This window comes from Gopherus evgoodei, chromosome 2, assembly GCF_007399415.2.
Source record: "Gopherus evgoodei ecotype Sinaloan lineage chromosome 2, rGopEvg1_v1.p, whole genome shotgun sequence".
Taxonomy (NCBI): Eukaryota; Metazoa; Chordata; order Testudines; family Testudinidae; genus Gopherus; species Gopherus evgoodei.
This window is the reverse complement of record NC_044323.1, coordinates 192,313,294-192,337,160: the sequence shown is the minus strand read 5'-3', so window position 1 is coordinate 192,337,160 and position 23,867 is coordinate 192,313,294. Positions and strand designations below refer to the sequence as shown.

At 38.3% G+C, this 23,867-nt stretch overlaps 1 protein-coding gene across 3 annotated transcripts in view; it reads right to left on the bottom strand.

Moving 5' to 3' along the window:
* Positions 1–23,867, bottom strand: part of MBP (myelin basic protein) — a 170,106-nt gene that overhangs the window by 28,609 nt on the left and 117,630 nt on the right. For all 3 annotated transcript variants that reach the window (XM_030552607.1, XM_030552608.1, XM_030552609.1), the window contains one exon: positions 3,235–3,665. In XM_030552607.1, coding sequence (XP_030408467.1) covers positions 3,235–3,665 — 431 coding nt within the window. The remainder of the gene's footprint in view (positions 1–3,234; positions 3,666–23,867) is intronic.

The window sequence follows — 23,867 nt, the reverse complement described above, 5'->3', positions numbered from 1 at the left end:
CTGGCTTCATTAGGATTATTTTTACTTAAAAAAAATACAAAAGTCACGTGCGTGAGATTGATATGCTTCAGCTATCAAAAATCTTGGTAGAAGGAAGAAAAAAAATGGCAAACAGCTGTTGCCACTGAAAGGAGACAATCTCTCCTTACATTCTAGAGGGTCTATTTTTATTTTAGTCCCCCAGAACTCCCACCTTCCATAACACAGCTCCAAAATTCCAGGGTAAGGGAGAACTTGTTCTCTGGAGGCCACAAAACAGATTATTTTGTTCCCATCCCACCTCTCTTTAAACAATAAAGAATATTATGTACTTGTCACCCATTGGTCTAAGAAGAATATGCCTCCATGAGGAATTTATAATGTATTATGCCTGAATGTCAGCCCTCAGTCTGCACAAAGAACAACTGTTTTCTCTACATTCCAGTATCTACTGGTGTGGGCAGTTCAGATATATGCTCCTAGTGGTGCATGAGATGGCAGTAGTTAGGGAGAGACCATAACAAAGGCAGCAGCAGAACAGCTCTTAAACGCACAAAGCTGCACACTTGTTACAAAACTAATTCAAGCAACATAAACACAGCCCCCAAAATACCTTTTATTTCCCCTTACAATTCACTCTAGGAAGCATCTTCTGCAATATCTTACGCAGCAGATCTGGAAAATGGCTGAGTTCTTTTGGGCTTTTTTTTTTAAATGCTTTCAGGGTGCACTCAGTCTTCTTCTACCATTCTATATAATTCAGCAATTAATTTCTTTTGGTTTTCCATACAAATGAGAATATCAGACATCTAGATCTCCTCTTATTTATACACAAACATATGGAGCACAAACCTTTCCTGACACCCAAACTATTTGAGATGACTGTATGACATTGATTTTAAGCTTTCTGAAACATTAATTGAAACAAAAGGCCAGGGAACTTGTTGGATTCCTGGAGTGGATTCCTATAATATGTTTTTATTCATCAGTGTTATTGTTTCTAGTGCTTTGGCACTAGAGCTCAGTGTTGCTAGTTCAAAGATTATCACTGACTTTGGCCAAGATGCTAGTTCCTATGTGCTTACAGCTTACCTCTGTAAGGCAGCACTTTAAAACATTAAAAGCACTTATTTAAAAAAGCAGTTTTATTCACGGCTTAAAAATTGTTTGGACTCATGCAGAAAGCTTTGTTTTGCTCTGCGGACACAGTTTGCTGTTGAGATTTTCCACTCCAGTCATTCCTGCCCTTAATCTGACAGAGCACTGAAGATCAACCAAGATACAAGAGAGAAGAAACTTCATTGTCTAGTACATGCTATATACTAACTCCTCAAGGTAAATAGATTCACAATGATTGGTAAAAACAGAAATCTACAATTTGCACCCAATTTAGATCACTACCACCACCACTGAAAATTGATTTCATTTTTATTGCTACACAAAAAATACCTGCTTTATTTTTTCTGCATGCAGATTCTAATACTATTTTACACTGATCCCCTGATATATAAAGAGAATTAATATACTGGTTTTTAGATAACTCAGTGCTGTAATTACACATTAATAGCAAGAGTTGAAGCTAGCCAACCACATTTCAAATCCATTTCAAATCACCATCAATATCAGGAGTGACTCATGCCTGTTGCAATGAAAGAAACTCACCAAGGGATTCTAAGAAAAGAATTTCCCCCTCAGCAAGACAATGACTGCTCACTGCACAGTTGCAATGTTTTACCCTTACATAGTTTTTCATAGGTGGGCAAACATCATAATCCCTCATTTACAGATAGGTGAGTCATTTAACATCTCTGTTCCTCTAAGTCAATGGTAGGTCCAGGAATAGAACCTGACTCCCAGTCCAGTATCTGACACACTAGGCCCTATTGCTAATGGAAATTAATGCAAGCTCTTACTGTACACGTGACGTATAGCTTCTAAGTATGTTTGATTAAAAAAAATTGTGATTTGATGAGTATGGTTTTATTATGATCTGAACTTCTCAACTGCTTTGCACAGCAAAATGGGATTACAGCTGTTTAGTTTATTAGCTAATTTAATGTATCTGTGGTGCTCCCAACAGCAGGTTATTACTTGCAAATTTTCATTGAGGGAAGAGGATTATAAGAAACTGCCCCCAAAGTGAGTATTTTGTACTACATGGCACATAGGGATGAACTTTCACTTCTTTGGCTACCCACCAATGTGATATTTTCTTAAAGCAAAGTACCTACTCTAGATTACTGTAGCAAAAAACAGATCAAAAACAAATCAAGACATACTGATCTGTTACATTCATACAACAACAGACTATGCAAACTTTAAATTTAAAGCTCAAACAACAGATCAAGGAACCAAAGCTTTAAGGAAATATCAGCACCCTTATAAAACTGTATACTAATCCTGGAATGGGCAGGAGTATACACTACTTTCTACATCTCAGCACCTCTATTTCCTGCATGAGTGGGATGTTTTCTTATGCTAAATTTCATAATTGTTAACACTCAGAGGTCACAGAAGTTCTGGTATTCAATACACAGATGTTTGAAGGTACAATTGTGATTTATTCCTTCTCCTCCCTTGCACTCAGGATCAAATAGCTTGACCATAGGAAGTTCATGTTTCCAGAGAATTTCTGAAACACTATCCCATCAGCAACCACATTCACATGTCTTACAAAGCTGTGCTGATATTACAGTACAGACTGGTGAGGCAGACTCCAACAAAAGAATCACTCATAGAAATTAGAGAAGGAAGAAGACCCATTTTCAAGTTCATCCCCAGTACTAGTGCAGAACAGTCATAAGATTCTCATGCTTCTGTGCCTGTTAGTTTTGAGAAATATGAGATAAAATGGTCTTGAAAGAAAAAAAACAAAAAGCAGCCTGAAGCTTCTCCTAAGTTGTTCAATATACAGATAATACACCACTTATAAAATGTTCACAAGTCTCTCAGGAAGGTCTCCAGAGCCACACCCTGATTTATAAATACTCTTGATTTCCAGACACTGGAAGAGTGGTTCTGCCTAGAAACTGATAAATGTGCTCTGTCGCAAGCTCATAACATGTTCTAGTGCTATGCTATTGTATTTCTTATTGAAGCCAAACATCATATCAGACATATGTAATACCTTCCTGCTAGCTAAATCAACTCTTGCTCTATGGTGGTTACCTAGTTCACCTTTCTTTTTTTCTCCTACCCTTTCCTTTTTAATTTGTATTTTATGTTGCTGTAGCTGTTCTATTCCTCAGAGCTCACCTTGCCCGAGCCCCTCCTGGGAACTTGTTTTTCACCTCCAAAGAATCTGCCCAGCGAGTCAAGTAGACCCGAGTCTCTGTGCCTTGGAGATCCATGTCTAGCATGGTCTATGGTGCTTGCAGTTGCCATTTTTGATCCGTGCCGGAAAGAGGAGCGTTTCTGTGAAGCCATCAAATCCGAGTTCTCTGAAGTTGCAGCACTGTCCTCTTGAATGGTCTGTAGCTCGTCTGACTCTGAAGGCCGATCTTTGAAGGTGTTGTCCTCCCTTCCTGGGGCATCTCGGGAAAAGAGGCGGATCAAGTGGGGGCGACCAACCGTGTCAGCTGGGTTGGCCTCCTTCCAGGCATTCTTTGAGTCTGCTGTGCCCTTGGAGTCTGTCACCGCTGTGCTCTTAGTGGAGGTCCCATTGTTCTGGTTCACATCTGCCTCTCCTACAAACAACAAGAATGAGAGATGAATACAGGCCTATGAAAAACAGAGCACTGGAACAATGCTGCTTTCTTTCACTTGTCTTGAGTGAGTTGTTTCATGCAAAATCCATAGAATATGTTCTCTCTCTCCAAATGCCTTTCAGCGAATTAATCTATCTTGCAACTGAACTGTGTTCTCACATTTAACTTGCACTGGGACTACATGACTTCTTTTAGGTTTTAAAATTAGAACAGTGGTCAGTATGTTTATAATTAAAAGTCTTTGGAAATAGGCTAATTGCAATCATTTACAACACACAGCAGCTGTTTTTATTAACCTATCAAATCACCTCAATGTTTGTTGTAGGTGATAACTCTGCTTCATTGTCAATGTCTCCAATTGCCATCTCTACTTGATGTAAGGTGAGAAATTCTTTACATTGACCACTCTTCTCACTATTTCTAAAGACCACAGTATAGGACCATAAAAAGACTGGGGCTGTGTTTCCACTTCAACCCCTCTTTGCATGACATTACAACTTTTCTAAGCTCAATGTTGTACAGGATGGAACTCCCACTGTATGAGTCTATTAGAATTCTTTAACGTACAAATCTCCATTGAATCTGAGCTACACTACTTAAAAAGAAAAACCTCTCTGCCTGATTTATTTCCCCATTTCTTCCAAATGTAAAAACCACATATTGAAGAGGGGATGGGGGAATGCAAACAGGTTTTCACTTAAGACTACGTGAATGGCAATATGATTAGCTGATCTCATGTTAGTTATACTTGCAGGTCTGCTTGTAAGAAACATCTTACCCTCCTTTTCCCTCACACCACCTCAGTGAAGGGCCCAGCCTGTTGCTGTTTAGTAAAATGACAAACATTACACTCATGCCAACTTTTCTAAGTTGGGTTACATTCTAATGTGCTTCAGTATGCTATTTGGAAGTCAGAGGGCATGTCTTACACTGCAGCTGGGAGATATGGTTTTCAGCAATGGATAGGCTTACACTTGCTCAGCTTAAAGGTACAGCCCTGATGGCAGCTCAGGCTGGCTACCTGAGCCAAGCCACCCTGGCTGACCTTCCTGGGTCCAAGCGCCAGCTATGTCCACACTGCTATTTTTAGTGCACTGGCTCAAGTCTGTCTACCCATGCTGGGACACTCAGCAGCTCCCACTTCCATTGAAAAATGTGAGTTGGTGTAGACTATGTACTGCAAAATCAAGCTAATTTCCAATGAAGAGTAGTAGTAAATTAGTAACTCAGGCAAGTTCTTCAGCTGTCAGTCACAGTTGGCTTTTTTTTTGGTAAGAAATAAATGAGGTTTCTGATTGATTGCAAAGAAACATTATTAGAAGTGATTATTCATCTGGGATCAGGATGAGGAAATAGACTCAAGTCATTGACAAAACTTCCACTCACTTCAGTAGGATCAGGAATAACTGGGCATATGGTATTTTTGATGTCTTGATTACCTCATGAAATTCTACAATTTGATTGGGTAGTTGTTGCACTGAGAAGGGATCTGGCTCTGACTATGCTGTGATGTGTGCTTTTCTAAGTGCTTGCCCTTTGCTGATTCAACCCAACACTTTAGAAGAGCATTCTGGGGTTATCTTTCTTTTTTAAAAATAATGTGTATTAAAGTAGTTTTATTAAGGATGGATTCAGAACAAGGCACAACTGATCATATTGCAAACACTAGGCAATAAAATTCATCTGCTTGGAGTAATTTTATCTGTATGACAGAATTAATCTGCAAATACAGACCTACAAAAAATTATAACCTGACATATTTAAATTAGTAAATAAGCTACAATTTAACTTTCTGGAGAAGGCTAATGTGTAAGGTATGCAATTTTGGCTATTACCTGAATTGAAAATATATCAACTAGCTAGAAAGGAAATTCAGTTCTTCCCTCCAATTAAAAATTATTAAAAATTGTCTTCATTGCTGCTGCTTAAATATAATTTTATCCCTGATCAATTAAGGCTTTCTGAACTGAAAAAAGAAGCCTGTATATTAAAAATATTGCAGCTATGTTCTTTTGCTTTCTGTAGTGTATTTATTTTTATGCTGAATATTCCCAGGGTACTTACGCATTGGTGCCTTGAAGGATCAAAGCTTTACCAGATTTTGTTAGTTTATCACCATAGTTTTCTTGATGGAGTGAAGCAAGATGTGGTTTTGCAAGCAACAGAAACAATAACTAATTTTAAATTATTTAACACTGGTTTAGATTCTATACCATTGTACAAATTCAACTAAGGAGAAAAACAATAGTGATACTGTATTTAATTAAATGCATTAACAAAACAGCAGAGCATCTGCATACTAATACTTTTATAACAGTTGTGCTTTGTGTCAATGAATACAGTTATTTGTAAGAAACAAAGAAGGGCATTTGTGCCACAAAAGTAGCTTCTCTCAACACAAGCTATAAAAAGTGTGCATCTTTTCTGTATGCTTTTAGTTTAGCAATGAAATCATGCATTTAATTTTTCCTTTACATTTTTATGGTGTAAAAAACCATTTAAAAATTCAGCAAAAATGTACAATGGAAAATATAGTGTCTATATTTGAGCAATATCAATCAACAGCAGCCATGAATTCCTTTTCCAAAGTCTGCGTATATGATAATATATATTAATGACAGAGCTACTTATTAGGTATGATCTATGGAATTATTAATAAAAGGTCTGCTAAACTGCATTTCAATATTGGTTTATAAGAAAGCTACAAGTTAAACATTAAAGAAAAATATTCCATCATGAAAATCAGTGTTACAGTCAGCTGAATTCTTTTTTTCCTTCAGGTGAGGGAAATGGTATGTGCCACTTACAGTAGTGAAAGAGAGAAGTTTTTTTTTGCTGCAGTAACCTAAGATATATTGTGTAGGAAAAAAAAGGAGCCGTATAATCTTTGCCAAAAAAAGAAAGAATCCTTTTGCAAAATGTGGTAATTTTGGCAATAAACTATGGCATGGAGTATTCCATAGACTTTATCCCACGATTACTACAATACCTACTTTAAACAAAATATCAGGCCCGACTGTGACAATGTGGCTGTGCAAGGGAGATGGGCATAAAGAGCCCCTCCATCGCCCTGGTGGGCAACCACCCCGAAAGCAGTAGGAAGGAGGTGAAATTATGGTCCTGCACTTCTCAGCAAGGGCCAGTGGAACTGGCCAGCAACTGTAGGCAATGCATTCTGAACACTCCTGAAAGGTTGTGCACCAATTGTGTCAACTTCAAAAATAAGGGGGAGAGAGCTGTAGGAATTCCAGCATGCACAGAAAAGGAGAAATCTGAACAGTTTTTTGTTTTTTTTGTTTTTTTTTTAAAAAAGAGGCAGCAATTCCTGGAGCAATGCTGTATTTTTACATCTTCCAAACATACTTATGAGGTACCCTCTACAACCAAGCAGTACTGCTCCTATCTTACCTTAAAGAGCTGAACTTGCTCATTTGATTTAGTTTCTTGTTTAACAACATTGTAAGGGGAAAAGTAGATTTGGAATAGTCAAACAAATTTAAGCGAGAGATTTTCAAAACTCTGTTAGCCTAGTGCAGGAGTTCTCAAAACTGGAGTCGGGACCCTGCTTTGCATCCAGCATTTATAATGTTGTCACTAAAAATATCCATGACAAAATCTTAGCCTTAATCATGGGTAACTGATCATGAAATATTAATTACACTCTCAAAACAGGCATTTGATTTGATCTCTATTTAATTCTTAAGGAAGAGCATGATTGTCAAAATCCAAATGTTTTCTTATTGTATGGCTGAGCATGTGATTTAACAGCTTGTCCTCACTGAAATACTACAACCACATGTGCTTCAGTGTAGACACTACCTACACTGACAGGAGAACCCCTCCCCAAGAAGCAGTAGGTTGATGGTACTATCTACATGGGGGGAGGGGGGGGAAGGAGGAGATGGGTTAGGCCAGTTTACTTAGCTGCTTAGGCTGGTGGATGCATAATTATAAATTTCACATTTGTTCTCTCAGTATCTAACATTTTTATGCCAATTTCTGAAAAGACTTGAGAAACAGGGAAGTAATACTGCAATTTCTATACACTACTGGCATTAGGCAGCCTGATCTTGCAAACAGTGCTGAGTGGAGCATAAACACAGTCCTTTGGCTTTTCAAAATTGCAACAAATTTCTCAAAAATCCTATTTGGCCAGCTTACAGAGTAGTCAAATTCTTCCAAAAATTCAAAATTCTAATGACAAGAATTGAGACTGAAAAAGTTTCTGCATTCTTCTAACTAGCTCTATGCCCAAGCATATCAGTAGTGCTAATGTCAAGGCAAGTTCTTCAACGTATTTCTCTCTGCCAGCATCACCACAAGCTCTTAGCCTGCTGTTCTTCATCTAGTTGACGACTTTGGCTAAGCACTAGAAGTGTGCTATTTATTATATTTGACACAGAAAACACAGAGCTGGTGCCCACTGCATAACGCTAGACTCACCAGCCCTTCATACAGAAGTACTGATTAATAAGGGGAAGATGACTGAGGCTTGTGAGATTATTAGGTAGGTGAGAGGGAATAATAATGACAGCCCTCAAGGCTGGGTGCAAAAGCAAAGGCCACAGCTGGTCCAGGCCATTTCTGTTCAGCACTGCAGCTTCTCAGAGAAGACATGAGCAGTGTTATCAAATTTCATAGATATATCCAGCAAGATGATTGTAGATTATATTTCTCTTCTCTGTGGACAGTCATAGGTCATCCCTCAGCGTAACAAGGGATCTCTTATAAAAATAAGTTGCTAACTATACAGGTCTGAGGGTGATGCTGAGGGAATTATTGCTACTACACACCATAAACTCCAATGATCTATACATTTAGAGGTAGTACCTTCAAATTACTGTTTGTGAAATGTGGTTAAAATCCTCTCACCCTACACTCTTCGACTGCTGCCCTCCAAATGGGAGGTTCAGAGGGCAGTAGCCAAACAGAGCAGAGAGATTTGTATTAATATCATGGATATTCAAAAAAATTGTGGAATGACCATACATATACTTCCACTACAACTGATAAAGACACTCTTCTAGAGCAGAGACTGGCATACTGCAGGGTTAGTGAAAAATTACTTTACAGTTACTACAGAAGTAGAATGTGCACATGAACAGACGCACACACTACCACTCAGTTGAAGAGCAGGGAACAGCATAAATAAGAAAAAAAAAGGGTATATGATCCCTGTGCTGAGGTTACTTGAGAATTGGTTTCCAAAACAATTAAATATGCTCTACAGTAAAGACTTATGTATGCTTCTGCAAATTCAACACAGTACATCGCATTAAATACTACAAACTCTATTACAATTAGAGAAAGTCCAATGCCTTTACGTAACAGCACTGACCATCTACATGTAAACAAAGTATGGAATTCTAAATACTCAGGCACAGACCACAATAGCCAGAAAATAGTCTTGGAACTTTCCACTTGCCTCTTAGCTGCATTGGGGAAAACACATTCTAGCCTTTACTTACTATTTTAAATAAAATAGGCATTCAAAAAGTTAAAACAAACAGTCCCTGGGGAAAAAGTAAAGATTTTTTTTTATAATTTTAATTCTGTAACTAAAACCAATTCATCATCTTAGATTAAATTCAAAATAACTAGCTTGCAGGAAACCTTAAGCACTCTGCATTGTTTCACATGGTCAGTTCACTATGTCCACTGTTAACTTACAATGAAGATCTAAAATGATGCCCACAGGGTGGCTGATATCACAGTGGAATTCTGAAGTGTAGGCCTGGTCTGTAGCATATCCTTCTTGTTTTCTAAATACTTCTGACATTGACCCTGTTTGCTTAGGGTTACAAAGGAGAGCACAGAAAACAAAAAAGCCTGTGGTTGAAGCTAGTGGGATTTGCCATGGCATATATTTGGAATCTATGAGAGGCATGTGGCAGCTCTCCATACAAGAGATTTTTTTAAAAACTTAAACGAGTGAATTTTATCCACCCACTAGCTTCAAAACAGAATTGTTGCTTTGTGTTAACAGAACATATATTTTTTATTTATCATAAATATTTCACACATAAGAGCCCTCCCACAGTAGAGAAAGCAAGGGGCATCATTTACAATGTTTAATGATCATACTCTTATTTTATACTGCAAGATTGAGTTGCTTATTGGAATAAACAGAATTTCTTACAGAAATAGTTTGACTGACTTGTATTAAATAAAAAATGCTTACGTGCTCACTCTGTGTCTCAATGCATTACTGACCTTGTACTTGAATAGTCAGTTTGCAAACCTTGCCAGCATCAAAACAAATTACACGATAGTCAATCAATAGCTTTTAAGATGAACAAGCACAAGAAAGTAACTAAGGAAGGATCAAATTATTCAAAAATAATCTGTGTATTACTTTTTGGAAGTATTTTCCACAGTCAAAACTTTTTTTTTCCAAAATAAGCCATCATTATGTAAGTTTAATGCATAATGTTAAGAAAAATATCTAAAGTTATTCTGGAAATAAGATGGAGATGTGGCTTTTTTTTTTTTAATTAAACACCCTAGACGTCACAGCATAAGTGAGTTCTCAGAAGGGATTTGAATGAGGCAAGAAAAAGGACTACAGTAACTGGTTCTAGAAGGTCATTCCAAACATGATGGGCAACCTAGAAGTAAAGCAGTAGAATATGTGCTGCAGGAAACATTCTTGATATAGCACCAGGGAAGACTAGATGGTCTATTAGGTCTTTTCCTTCACTAAGGTCTACCATTACAGAAGTGTATTGCACAAATGAAGCTTTCCTAATAATCTAACAGCCAATACAAGCTAATCAAGTGTGCTATTTTTAGGAAACAAGTACTTTAATAAGGAGTGGAGCATACAATGACCACTTTTAGGTCATAGCCCTGTAAACACTTAAGCACTTTTCTCACCTAACTAGTCCCACAGACATCAATGACAGTAAAGTTGTTCAGAACCACTCTCGTAGTCCTTGTCCAACAAAGCACTTACTTTTGACTTACTTGCATTGACTTCAGTGGAACTATTCATGCTTAACGTTAAGAATTTGCTCATATGCTTTCCTAGATTAGGGTCTTCATGTTTTGAAGCCTGAAATACAATACTGTAAATTCCTAATAAATACAGTATTTTCCCCATCTAACAGAATATCAGCAGTATTTTATGTTTCTAACGAGCCTTGACATTTTTGTATTGCTCCACTAGAATATACTCATGTTGTAAATATCTGCATTTAAGTACTTTCTTTAAAAGTTTGCACAGTAGATTTGAAGTCTATTTTAACCAGATGATCAGAATTTACCATTTTTGTTCCCAATTCATGAATGTGCAATTTTAGTTTAAAAGATGGCTATTGTACTCCAAACACCATGCATGAATTGCATTTAAAGGACTAACTCAAAATTTGTCATCCTTTTTGTGATGTCATATTGAAGTTCAAACTCTTAAGATGCTTTCTACATAAAAGTGGACATAAGGAAAAATACACTAGTTCAGAATAATGTACATTTGCACACTGCCCAAGTGCAGGAGAGAGGGTGGCATACAACACTAGGTAGCTGTATGTTATATTCAGGGTAACTAGAAATGGACATGTTTAGATTTCTCATGCACATTTCATGGGGTGCCAGTAGTTTTTTGGTATTACCGGTGTTTAAACACTTTCATTTAAATAAGTGCTATACCTTTTGGCCATAAAGATTCTTCAGCACCATGAGTTTCTCTGGATTAAGAATCCTTCATTCCAGAAAAGTCCAGTACACTCTACAGTTCTAATAATGAACAATTTAAACATTTTGTTAACAAAACTATAGACTGTACATTTGTTCAAGAGCACAGCTTAACTCATTTAGCTGATTCCCCAGCCATCAGACAGTCTCCTGATCTAATCCCAGATCAGCAATCTTTGTTAGATTAAAATTTTCACTTTGGATTGATGAGGGAAGGAAAAAAAGGAAGCAGAACTGAAAATGGGGATCTCTCAATCCCTAATTGTATTCAGTCCATAAAACACACTGTCTGAATAAACACCAGGTTTTATAAAACTAGGTTAAGCTCCTTTCAATGGTAATTGCTTTCCTACAGCACATGGGCTATTTCCTCTTGGAATCCTGACATTTTATTCCTTCATAAAAGATTTATGTTGCTATGACTCTTTGTATATCTGCTTTTACTCTCACTTTGTGAAACGAACAACAAGATCAAAGCTACTATTAAAGCTTCTGCCATCACCCTGTTTGTTTCTCTTTTCCCCTTTGATTTCTAGCAAACACTTTTCCACTAAAAGCTGCTACTTTACAAGGCTTTAAATGCACTATTGTGAAACACTACGTTGTATCACATGGATTACAAAATGAAATAGAAATGTAATCTATTTTACAACTCTGTCATTTGTGGATATGATGCAACCACAACAAATTAAAAATGTAAGCTGTCAATACCTCCAGTCCTGAGCTGGCGAATATATGAAAGCTATTCTGAAAGTGAAATAAAGGAGGCCACTGGTATGGGAAGCGAGAACAATTCTTGTGGAATTATCAGGAACGGTTGGGGGACAGTAGCAGAAGAGAAAAGATTGAAGTGTGGGGAGTAGCAGCACCAGGGATGGAGGCACAACTTGTGCAGAGCATGAAGCGGAGATTATGAGCCATCCAGTATATAAAATAGGTAAGATGACCATTTTGAGTTATCAGAAACACTCGATGGAATCTGTTTTCTGAATGTAGAATTCTAAGATCTGCCATGCTGGCCCAGCTCATTAGTTCTTCTAAGGTGGCTGTGATCAACACCTGTTGAAGGGTGAGGAATACCCCATACTGCACTTAAGCCAAAATATCCTTCCCGATCCCTTTACCCATTGCAGTATCAAACATATGGCTCATTCCTTAGCTTTCATAGCTACAAATATTATGATTTGTATTACCATGATACCTAGGAGCCTTAGTCCTGGACCAGGATCCCATATATTGTTGGCTGGTTCACTTCATGACCACCCTCTTTACAGTCAGCCACAATATTTAGCTTATGACATTCTGTGGCAGTGGATTCCAATGACTGCCCTACACATTTTGTATAATAGGATCTGGATTATCCAGAGGTCTCAGAAATGCTGAACACCTTTGGATAACTAACTGGCAGCTCAGCACCCTGAAGCAGTTGGCCCGCATGCTTCGAAATCTGTCCCGGGATCCTCCTCTCCACTTCAAAGCCTGCTGGCTGGCTCTCCAGAAGATTAACAGCCTCCATTCACCTTCCAGCCAATCCCCAACCTACAGAGGAGCTCTCCTCCTTCTGAGTTTGTGAGCAACCAATAACAGAGCTTCAGTCTTTAGCATCCTGCAGGTACGGAGCTCTTCCTCACTGAGAGGACTGGCTGAAGAAAGAGTGGAGCAGCAGGGGTCTACAGCCTGCAGCCTTGCTTCCTCTAGTGCTACAGTCTATTCTCCCACCTCTTCCCCTTTCCCCCGGTGTAGCTCCCAAAGCAGCTGTCCTTTTATTAGGGGAACTTTTTGTTTCTGAATACAGATTAACTTGCTTTGCTTAGGACGAGACTGGCTAGCCCTGCATGAATGCAGAGAGACCAGGCACAAGAAAAATCCTTGCACTCCCAGCATTAAATAACTTGGGTATTCTAGAGACAACAGTGGTGCTAGGAATCTCAGACAGGGCAAGAAACAGTGGAGCCATTTCTCTGCCTCGCTGCCGCATCAGCTAATAATGCTGGGTTGTGCAGTGTGAAGCATGTGATAGAGCCTGTGTAGCAGTTATATAATATATTGTCTATATGTACATTTGTCCTAGGGGCATTGTGCCTGTCTCAAGTACAATGCACCTCTGAGACCTGCTGCTGGTGCACAGATCCTTCTGATCATTTTGCTGCCTCGCCTCCCCAGCCCACAAAAGTCCAAAGCCCTTAATATTTGAGTCCAGGTGTCACAATTAGCTTTGCTCTGTAGAGCTTTGGAATATATTAGCGTGTTTAATTCCATATCTGCTGCTGAACATTCCAGGTACCTGCTTGGCATAATGCACCTATTGGACACATCCTAACATGCCACTGCTTTCCATGCCAATTAGAGAAAAACACCAAGCAGGTGTAGGCACATACCCTGCTGTCCTTGATAAGGCAAAACTCCCATTGAAGTAAATGGAAATTGCGGGTGCCTATCTAGAGGCAAGGTAATATGGCAACAGAATATTCTAAATTCCAGTACAGAAAGCCAAGACTTTACATGGCCCAGCACAGAGACTCCTAGGGATTAGCTTTGTAGAGTACCAGCCAGAAAATTCTCAAGTACCAGTTCGGCTACACAGCCTAGTTACTGGGATCCACATCAGTAGTTCTACTAGGCTGCTGCATTCAAGTATCTAATTAATTTGATACCAAGATAGTCTAAGGAAAACCAGCAAACTATACTAAACTAAACTTACCCTTTTTTTAAGGAGTTCAGATTTAAGGGTGGTCTAAAATTGTCAATAATTAGACACCAGTATGATAGACACCTTATAAAACCCTTTGGAAACAAAGCAGAACTTTTTCAGGAGGCAAGATTATATGCTCTCTGTGGTCTTCAAAACTGAAACAAGGTCTATGACGACAAAAATGTTAGATCGTCAATTTAAAACCATCTATAGTATATCAGTTCTGAAGGAGCTGTTTAAATGAGATGTTTAAAAGGACATTATAAATGAATGATTCTGTAACCTATAGTCACGTTTATTAGTTATGAATTTCAGGACATTTAGCGATTCAATTACCAATGGCATGCATCTGACAAAGTGGGCATTCACCCACGAAAGCTTAAGCTCCAATACATCTGTTCGTCTTTAAGGTGCCACAGGACTCTTTGTTCCTAATGGCAGTAAAGAAAGTCAAAGTGTCATTTTAGGACAAACGTAGAATAATTACTAAAACATTTATGTCATCTTCTTAGAAATTAAGGGACTGATATATGCAAGAAATATATATCACATCCATTACTGAAACATAAGATGCCTCCCTCTGTTTATAAAGGACAGACCATTGGCAGAGCTGTGGAAAACTACAAAACAAACAGGCAAACAGTATTCCATAGATCAGCCTTCCGAAAAGATAGTCAAGTAACTTCTGATAGTATTTAAATTTTTAGCTTTTGCTCTTAGAAGTTTGAAAACACTTATTCCTTATTAATTTTATACTTAAAAAAAAAAGTAGGGGAGGGGATTGTTCTATATTTTGAATTGAGTTGAAGTTATTTGGCTGTTGCATCTACAGCTAAATTCTACACATTTTGGGGCAAATGCCGTCTCTTATGACCAACCTGAAGAAATGAGTTTGGGGGCAAGAGGTGTAGATTCCTCTCCATCAGACCACTGGGTGGTTTCTATTATTCATTCCAGCGTGTTTTAAAATGCCCCTCCACACACAGCCACAAGCAGCAAAGTACCATAGTATATGATCCATTTTGCATTCTATTGACTATTGTGTAGGGAGAGGGGATGTGGGGTTTGTTGTTTTGTTTTTTGCCATAGTGCCCTACCTGATTTGTCAAGATTTCTTTTGGTAGCTGCATAATCAAGTCTGTCAGCATAGCTCTGGGAATAGACTTTGTTAATTGCTATTGCAGAATGAGCAGAGGGAACAAAAATATTGCAAGTCCTACCATAAACAGTGGATATTTTGTTAAAGTGTACATTTCTCAACACTGATGGTTTAAAAATTCCCCAAAATTGTAAAATCTAGAAGACTCTTTGTAACACAATTTTGAAGGTAATATAGGAGAGATTTTAAATCTACCCTCTTTCTTCTCTCTTCTCCCTTCCCTCCCCCCTGAACAATATTTATTTAAAGGATTTCTGAAAATACTGAATATACTGTAGTAGGGAGCAAAAACAGATTTCCTCTATGGAAAGATTTAATATTTGAGGCAAAATTTTTCAGATGTCTCAAAAACTGATAATAAATTTGATTTTAAATGTCTGGCTACCTAAGAAAAAGGTATGTTAGTTGTAAAGCCTATCTCCATAATTTATTTTAGGCAGAAGGCAATCTCTTTACAGTGGCCTCAATGCATTCCTAAAATCAGAAGTGACAATACCTGAAAACAAACAGGAAGTTACAACAAAAGGAACAAAGAATACAAAATGGCTAAACCAGCTGTGAGCTGATCAAAATTGGCAGTCGTAGGACAAATAGAATGTTCTACAGAAATAATTTAAATAATAGAAGAGAACTGTGAATGAAATGTTTGAAAAGAGCGATATCAGACAGAGAGAGAGGACTATTTGTTTTGATGACTAAAAGGAAAGGGAAAAAACATTAATTCAACCATTCAAAACTCAATACTAATAAACTTGCCTGTATTCCTGAAATCAATTTCTTCCCATAGAACAGGGAATCAAAGCACTTACATAGGATACAGAGGATTCTAAAAATATTTCAATCACTAACCACAAAATCCTATGTTCACATAATATTAAATGTTTGGATTTCCCACCCCGAAGACAAGTACAATATGCAATGTTCCAGTTTCTCAATCCCTTCTGCTACCCTCGCATGACAAGCAGCCAGTCTCTGTTCTGACCTCCTCCACCATCTGCCAATCCTTCCTACCACCTCTTCCCATTTAAAGTCCTGGTCCCAATGTACTCTCCAAACTGTCCCAATAAACTCTTTTCCCAATCTCACTTCCTTTCAGTTTAACCACTTCCACAAAAACCTTGATCCCCACCATACAGAAGAATCTTCTCACAAGCTTCTTCAAGACAACATTCCAGATTATCCCTATGTGCGCAACAGCCCAGCCCTGAAATCCCTCCTGATTAGAGCCAGTACATTCATCCCCATTTCTGAGGAGACCCCAATCTTCCCCTCCTACCTCATACATACCTAATTTTCAAGCATTAGCCATCTGGAAATTAAGTTCATTAACATTCTAAGGATTACATTGTCATGGAAACCTTACATGTTCCCTTGTTTAAATGTAAATGGAGATACAAACTGTGTATTGTTTGTCCAGTCATACCCACTGCGACTAGGCACACAATGTACTCTTTGAACATATTTGGTTTAAATTGTGCACTCTTCAGAAGTGTCATTAGGCTATTGTGTAAGTCTACATTTAGGCAATGTTAAAAAGCTGGATTTCTGATCTATTCCTGTGATACTGACCTCCTTTAGAGATGTTACATGAACCTTTCAAACAATGCCCTCTAATTCTATGGTATCAGTCCATAACATGTCTATAAATAGCCAAGTATTATCAGTCCATCTTCTAATTACATTCCAATTATCAGCTCTAAAGATCTCCCTGGCAGCTGGTGTCACAGAGGTAATATATTCCTGTTCAACTAGATTTTTTTTTAAGAGCTCTTTGTTCCTCCTCTCCCCCTACACACAGAATATACCTTATTTCATGGCCTTTCCCAAGGAACCTACAAAAGCTTTACTAACACTATACATAATTTAATTACCTCTCCTCCTCCCCCACAATTGAAAATAGAGCTCCTCCATCTCAATCACTTAGGACAACTCTTCTTCAACAAGGTACACAAAGAGATAGAAGCTTTCTGTGCCTGTCACAGCATCAAAACCAAATGCATATTTTTAAGGTGGGTTCTGCCATGTGCTGCTACTGTTTGCATGGAGTGAAATTCACCGCAGTGAACTAGGCCCACACAGGCCCTATGTGTTACTTGAGCCTCATTGAAGCCCTATTTTGAGGACCTGAGTGAAACAAAAGTGGTGCATAGCCTTGTACAGATCCTCTCCGCAAGGGTCAGTTTCAGCCACAGTGCATAACCAACTATTTACATCTGAAAACAGGGGTGGCATGGGAGGTGAGCAGAAGCAGAGTTGGTTAGGTTTCCTTATTTCTGATCCTGGAGACAACTCTGGGGGGCAGTGACCACAATGTTTAAAGTAATTGCATAAGTAACAAGCACCCGTGACAGCTACTGGTGAGCTAATTTTTAGACTATAAGCTCTTCAGGGCAAGGACACAAGGTAAAGAACAATACACTGGAAGTTAGAAGAAATCACTCTATGACCTTGGTGCATATATTTTGCTTGAGCACAGTCTTCTGCCCCTGATCCCCCAACTCCTACTCACTGTAACATTTGGGTGTCAATTAGTATGAGCAAGTTCGATGGCCTGTGTTAGAGAAAAGGTCAGACTAGATGATGGTAATGGTTCCCTCTGGCCTTAAAAACTGAATTAATGCTGGTGTGCTTTTCAAAGGACATTTTTCTAACTGTCATCTCTGTTTGCTTAATAAGTCTGCATGTTAACTCTTCACTTAGCCAGGGTGCTTTATTCTACTAACTCTTCCTTTTCCCTTTACTTTCTTCTGAATGCACTTGGATTTATTTTCTTTGGATGGATTGTGTCCAAGTTTTTTTTCCCGCTTGCTGTCAATATGTTTAGTCCCACTTGGCTGATTATAGAAGCTACAGACTGTCATGGGCCTGATCTTGTTCTAGTAATTACTCAGGGATCTTACATGGCTGCCTTAGCTTTTTATTTATTTATTTTTTTATTTTTTTACCATCTGATAATTTTATTTTACGAAGTTTTTATGAGTTGCATTTGCTGAACAAGAATTATTTGGTTAGAGATTTAAGATGTTGCTGTAAGTGTTCGGGGCCAATCCTGCTTCATGGATGTCAATAGAATTATTTCATTGACTTAAGGGGAGCAGGACTGGATTCTCAATGCAAGATGACATCTTACGACAATCTGCATGCAACTTTCCTTGGTGGGGGGAGGATAGCAGGGAAGGAAATATCACTTTATTAATTTATAATATATGAATGCAGAACTACTCTCTCTCAAAACCACACCTATCCACCAACATCACGAAGACATTTTAGATGCTCTATCTTGTCAAAGTTAAGAAAATTTCATTTTAAAAAGAAACAGATTTTTCAGGCTAGGCATGTTTTTTCCCCATCCACCATCCAAATGTACAACATCATAGTAAGTAATGTTTAGAGCCCAACTGCAGCATGTATACACCAGTAACTATTTTTTAACCTGGTGGACTTAGTACAAGAGAAATAAAACTATGTACAGTGCATTTGTACCGGAAAGCAGTGATGGTAAATTATGCAGTCAAAGTAAGCAGAATATCTGTCAAATGGAAGGGAAATAAAACTGGTGAGAGGCAAAAAAACAAAAACAAAACACCCCAAAACTATAAAGCAAGCCTATAGGAAAATAATTTGATTAAACTAATGTCACATATTGACAAATAAATAATAAAATAATAATTTGTTCAATTAACAAACAATCTAACAAATGGAGAAATCCGAACCCAGAACATACCACAAAGGTGTGATACATTGAGAAAGAACAATAAGACAAAAGGCCTTCAGATGATAAATACAATGAGCCCCAAGTGGTCAAAAATATTACAGGAATACCAGTCTGACACAGAAGCCAAAAATCAACTAAAAAAACTACAGAAACAAGTCAAGAAGTGGGACCGTGATGTATCTTCTTGGACCTTTGTTTAACAGACTGTTTAATTAAATGCAACTTGCAAGGCTTTTAACCCTACACACTAGAAATTATTTACTTGTCACTGGTATTCACTAACAACAACTAAGGGGGATGCATATGGGATCCAAAACCTGTTGAAAAGCAAAACTATGTGTACAGCCTAGATTCACATTCACTTTGTTAGCTAATCAGAAAGCAAGAATAGCATTCAGACTTCTGTCTAAAAGCTTTCAGATCTAACTTCAGATATGGCAAACCTTTTGAAATTCAGTGCCACTATCCCTGCAAAGAGTATTGTGCACCTTTATACATATGTATACAGACACACACACAAAGTAAGCCCGTTTTAGCCTACTGTATGAAAGAGGGCTATTTCAGTTAGTCATGTTTTCTATGTAAACACAGATATATTGATACTCAATTATTTAAAAAACAAGGGGGTTATTTTTAACATTCCTTTCCCTGTCCCCAAACACTTTCAATCTGTATTACAGTTCTAAATGTGACTCAATGCTATACGAAGAACAATGGTGACAAACTGTATAAAACAGAGGCAGTGATCGATGGTACTTCACACAATATATGCTTTTCAGTAACTGCATTCTAAGAGTGAGAAACTGCTTGCACAGTACCAAGCCTTGTACCAGTTAGTGGGAGTTACTGCTATTTAAAAAAACCCAACCTTTGTAAATTTATCTTGCTTTCCAAATATGTAGAAAGTCATCTTCAGTGTAACAAACACATACACTGAAAGAAAACTAATGTGGGTTTGAAGAATTAACTGTTGAGAGCACAATGATATCTGTTTAACAAAAATTTAAAAATTGAGATATTTTCCAATTCTTAGTCCTGTAAGTTCCTCCTAGCCACTTATAGTCCAGTTATTGCCCAGGATGGGAACTAGAATCTCTGAAGTAATTTATAGAGGCTCTTACATGGACTCTGGTCTTGGGCAAGTTGCACAGAAACAGATTTTCAGAACATCAAGTGAGCTACTATTGTGCATGCAAAACAAGTGCCTAATTTACATGCCCAGTTACCATGACTGGACATGCAATCATGTTCGCAGTGTTGTTATAGCCATGTTGGTTCCAGGATAAGAGAGACAAAAGGTATGTGAGGTAATATCTTTTAACGGACCAATGCTTTCGAGCTCGATAACTGAGGACTACTTAGATGGATAACTTCATTTGTATGCATACTGCAGCAAATGAACACACAAGTTAGGCACACGGATGCAAATGCATTTTTGTACAAGCAGTTGCAAACATGCCTGTCTGAAAACTGAAGAGAAACTCTTGACCTCAGTTTTTCCCAGTGGCAAAATAGGAATGATAAAACTTACTTTGCTATATCACAGGGAAGTTGACTGACTTCTTGGGAAACTTTTAAATGAAAGGTAGGCGTGGGTGTGTGTGTGTGCATGTGTGCGCGAGCATTTATAAGTTTTGTTCAGTAGCCCATCCCTAGAGTAGGGGGACCGGGGAGCCCCAGCAGCAGTAGGGGCTGAACCCACCTACCCCTTTTGTCAGGGATATTTTTAGTGAAAGTCAGGGACAGGTCATGGGCTGCTGTGAATTTTTGTTTAATTCTTGTGACCTTGTCCCTGACTTTTCCTAAAAATATCAGTGACAAAAAACTTAGCCTTAGTCATAAGATACAAACTAATGCAAAGGTACCCCGTTAGTCTTTAAAAGATTTCAGCATTATCCTTTATTATTGATCAACTTGGATTAGTATCTTTTCACATGGTAGACATTTTGTTAAATTACCGCCGCACTTTTCTTGATCACCGGAAAACCCTCAGCCATCCACAATTGTCTACATTAAAAAAAATATATAATGCCCATCTCCAGCCACATTGCAGCTACACCAGTGCCAGCAATGATGTGTGCAAGAGTGAAGACAGGGCATTTTCAGCACAGTGTCATGAAAGCACGACCATTATACAGTGCTGAATATGCTTGAAGCCTGTCTACGCCAGTGCTTACACCACTGCCAATACCAGTGCAGCTGCACTTTTGCAAAAAAGGGGACAATTGTTTTCTGGTGTAGATGCAGAGACTGGGGCCAAAATCACATTAGCTGAACTAGTTTAAAACCAATTCAGGCTACTTAGAGGTTTAAGTGAGGCTTGATAGGCCAGTTTGGACAAGGCAGCGCTTTAACATGGCTTGTGTGGTCGCAGCACAGCTCTTCCAGCTCTCTAAAAAAACCCACCTCCACGAGGGGCGGCTCCCAGCACTGGTGCACTGTCAGCACTGTAAAGTGCCAGTGTAGACTAGCCTGCTGGGTGCTCAGAAATTAGGACAGGCATTTCTTGTTAAAATAAATAAAACTGTATTTCAACATAGGGTGGCAGATGAGGAGATTTGTCTAATGAGGTGGTTCACATTTTAGTTCAGTCTCATCTCATGAAATCAGTTTTGAAGCACACAAACATGGGGAAAGATTAGTAACTTGCATTTAATTTAACAGCCTAAATAAAAAATAAATCAGTGATGACCTAATTGTCATTCCCAGTCTATTAAGTACAATCATCTTAAAAGCCCTCCTACACTTTCTGGGTTATTTTAACCTTAAAGATGATTGAATTTTTTTAAATAGATATTATGTACTAATTTATTTAAACAGACAGCAGCCTAAAAAAAACCACAAACATTTATAAACACACCCATTGGGCAAATAAACTAAAACAGATACATTTAAGTCCATAATGATTTACAAAATGCCAACAGCTGTAACTTATTGGAACTTTTATATACTAACTAGAGCTAGGTAGAGAAAACTTAACATTTTATGGATGATTTCAATATTTTGACATTTGGCTTCATTCTGATTCAGAATGAAAATCAACAGTTTGAAATTCTCCTCAGAAGAGAATGGAGCCCAGGGCACTCAGTCTGGTGGACCATAGGCGCTAATGTCTACTGGCACCGGTAGTGCTCAAACCCCTCTGCCTCCGCCCCACCCCAACTCACCCCTGCCCCTCCCCCATTCCAACCTCTTCCCCAAAGTCCCCACCCCAACTCCGCCCCTATTCCAACTCCTTCCTCAAATTCCCACCTTGGCCCCACCTCCTCCCCTGAGCACACCAAGTTCCCGATCCTCTCCCCCAGAGCTTGCTAGAGCTATTTGGCAGCACGCTTGGGGGGGCGGGGAGTGGTGGTGAGTGGGTGCTCCAGCCCCAGTGCACCTACGGAGTCGGCACCTATGTGGTGGACTACCCCGGAGCAAGGGACCATAGATTTTAATCCTAAATAGTTATTAGGTTCCTTCCCTACATTTAATCAGATGCACAATAACGGTTGATCCAATTAAACATAATACTTACTATGATACTTTCTGATAGGTCTAAAGACAGAGTTGCCATGATCTCATGATTTTTTGTGTCAAAAGTCTCAACTCCTGAAATCAAGAGATTACAAGTAACCCAAGCGTCCTTTTTTTAATTTAATAAATAAATAAATGGCAAAATTCTAAAAAGTAACTACTCATTTTAACAAATATGTCCACCAGTGTGTGCATATTTGGGTTCTTAGTTGAATGACTGCACAAGGAACATGTCTGACCATGCAGGATCTTCAGGTTGGTAAACTTTTTTCCCCCATATTTCTTTCTTAAGGACTGCCTGTCTTCCTTCAGGACTATTCCTGAATTCTCATGTCTGAGCAAAAATATAGTTGTTACTCTATGGTGCTATCATTTAGATGCAGTTGTGATAAAAAAAATAGCTGAAATAGGCAGACTTTCCTTTTATAATTTCACCTTTAAAGTTGTACTGAGTGTCAGTAAATGCAATGAGTAATATTAAATGAGCAGTATGGTAATAATAATTTAATAACTGCACTGACTTATTTTGTTTAGGAGAATCCAACCTCAACATACAGGATTCTGAAGACTATCCACCTTCAAGATCATCATCATTTTCAATAGTTTCAGAGTTATCTACCAATGATAGTGTTTCAGTCACATCATGTATGTCACATAGCCACACTATCTCACCTGTAGCAAAAAGAAAAAAAATTCCCATCATCCAGAAACAACCATATCACAAACTTATATAAGAACCAGCAGATTACAAAAAGAGGTAACTGATGAAAAAATTGTCTGGTTTGTTTATGCAACAATCTCTCCTTTCCGTGGGATTGAGAAAATGGTTCAGTTATTAAGACCAGGATACAGTCCGCCCGACAGAGCGGATGTTGCAGGCAAATTGCCGGATAAAGTGTATGAAAGAGAAATTGAGTAGTGTGCAAAAAGTCTAGAGGGTAAAATTGTTAACCTGAGTCTTGATGGGCGGAGCAACGTCCACAATCATCCTGTTGTATGTGCTTGTGTGACAACAGAAGGAGGTAATGTCTTCCTTAACAAAACAATTGATACATCAGGAAATGCACACACAGCAGAATACTTACAAGAAGTAAACAGTAAAAACTATGACAAACTGAAAAAAAATTCAAATGTCTCGTATGCAGCTTGGTCACAGACCATGCTGCAAATGTATCCAAGATAATAAGAAATTATTTAGGAGTGAAGAGAGTCTCAAGCTAACAACATACTGTTGCAGCGCTCATTTGATGCGCCTCCTAGCTGAAGACTTCCGTGTTCCAGAAATAAAGGCTAATGTTGTTGAAATTACAAAATATTTCTGTAACAACCACTTTGCAGCAACTGCTCTGAAAAAAAGTAGGAGGAAACAAGCTAACTCTCCCACAAGACGTGCGATGAAACTCA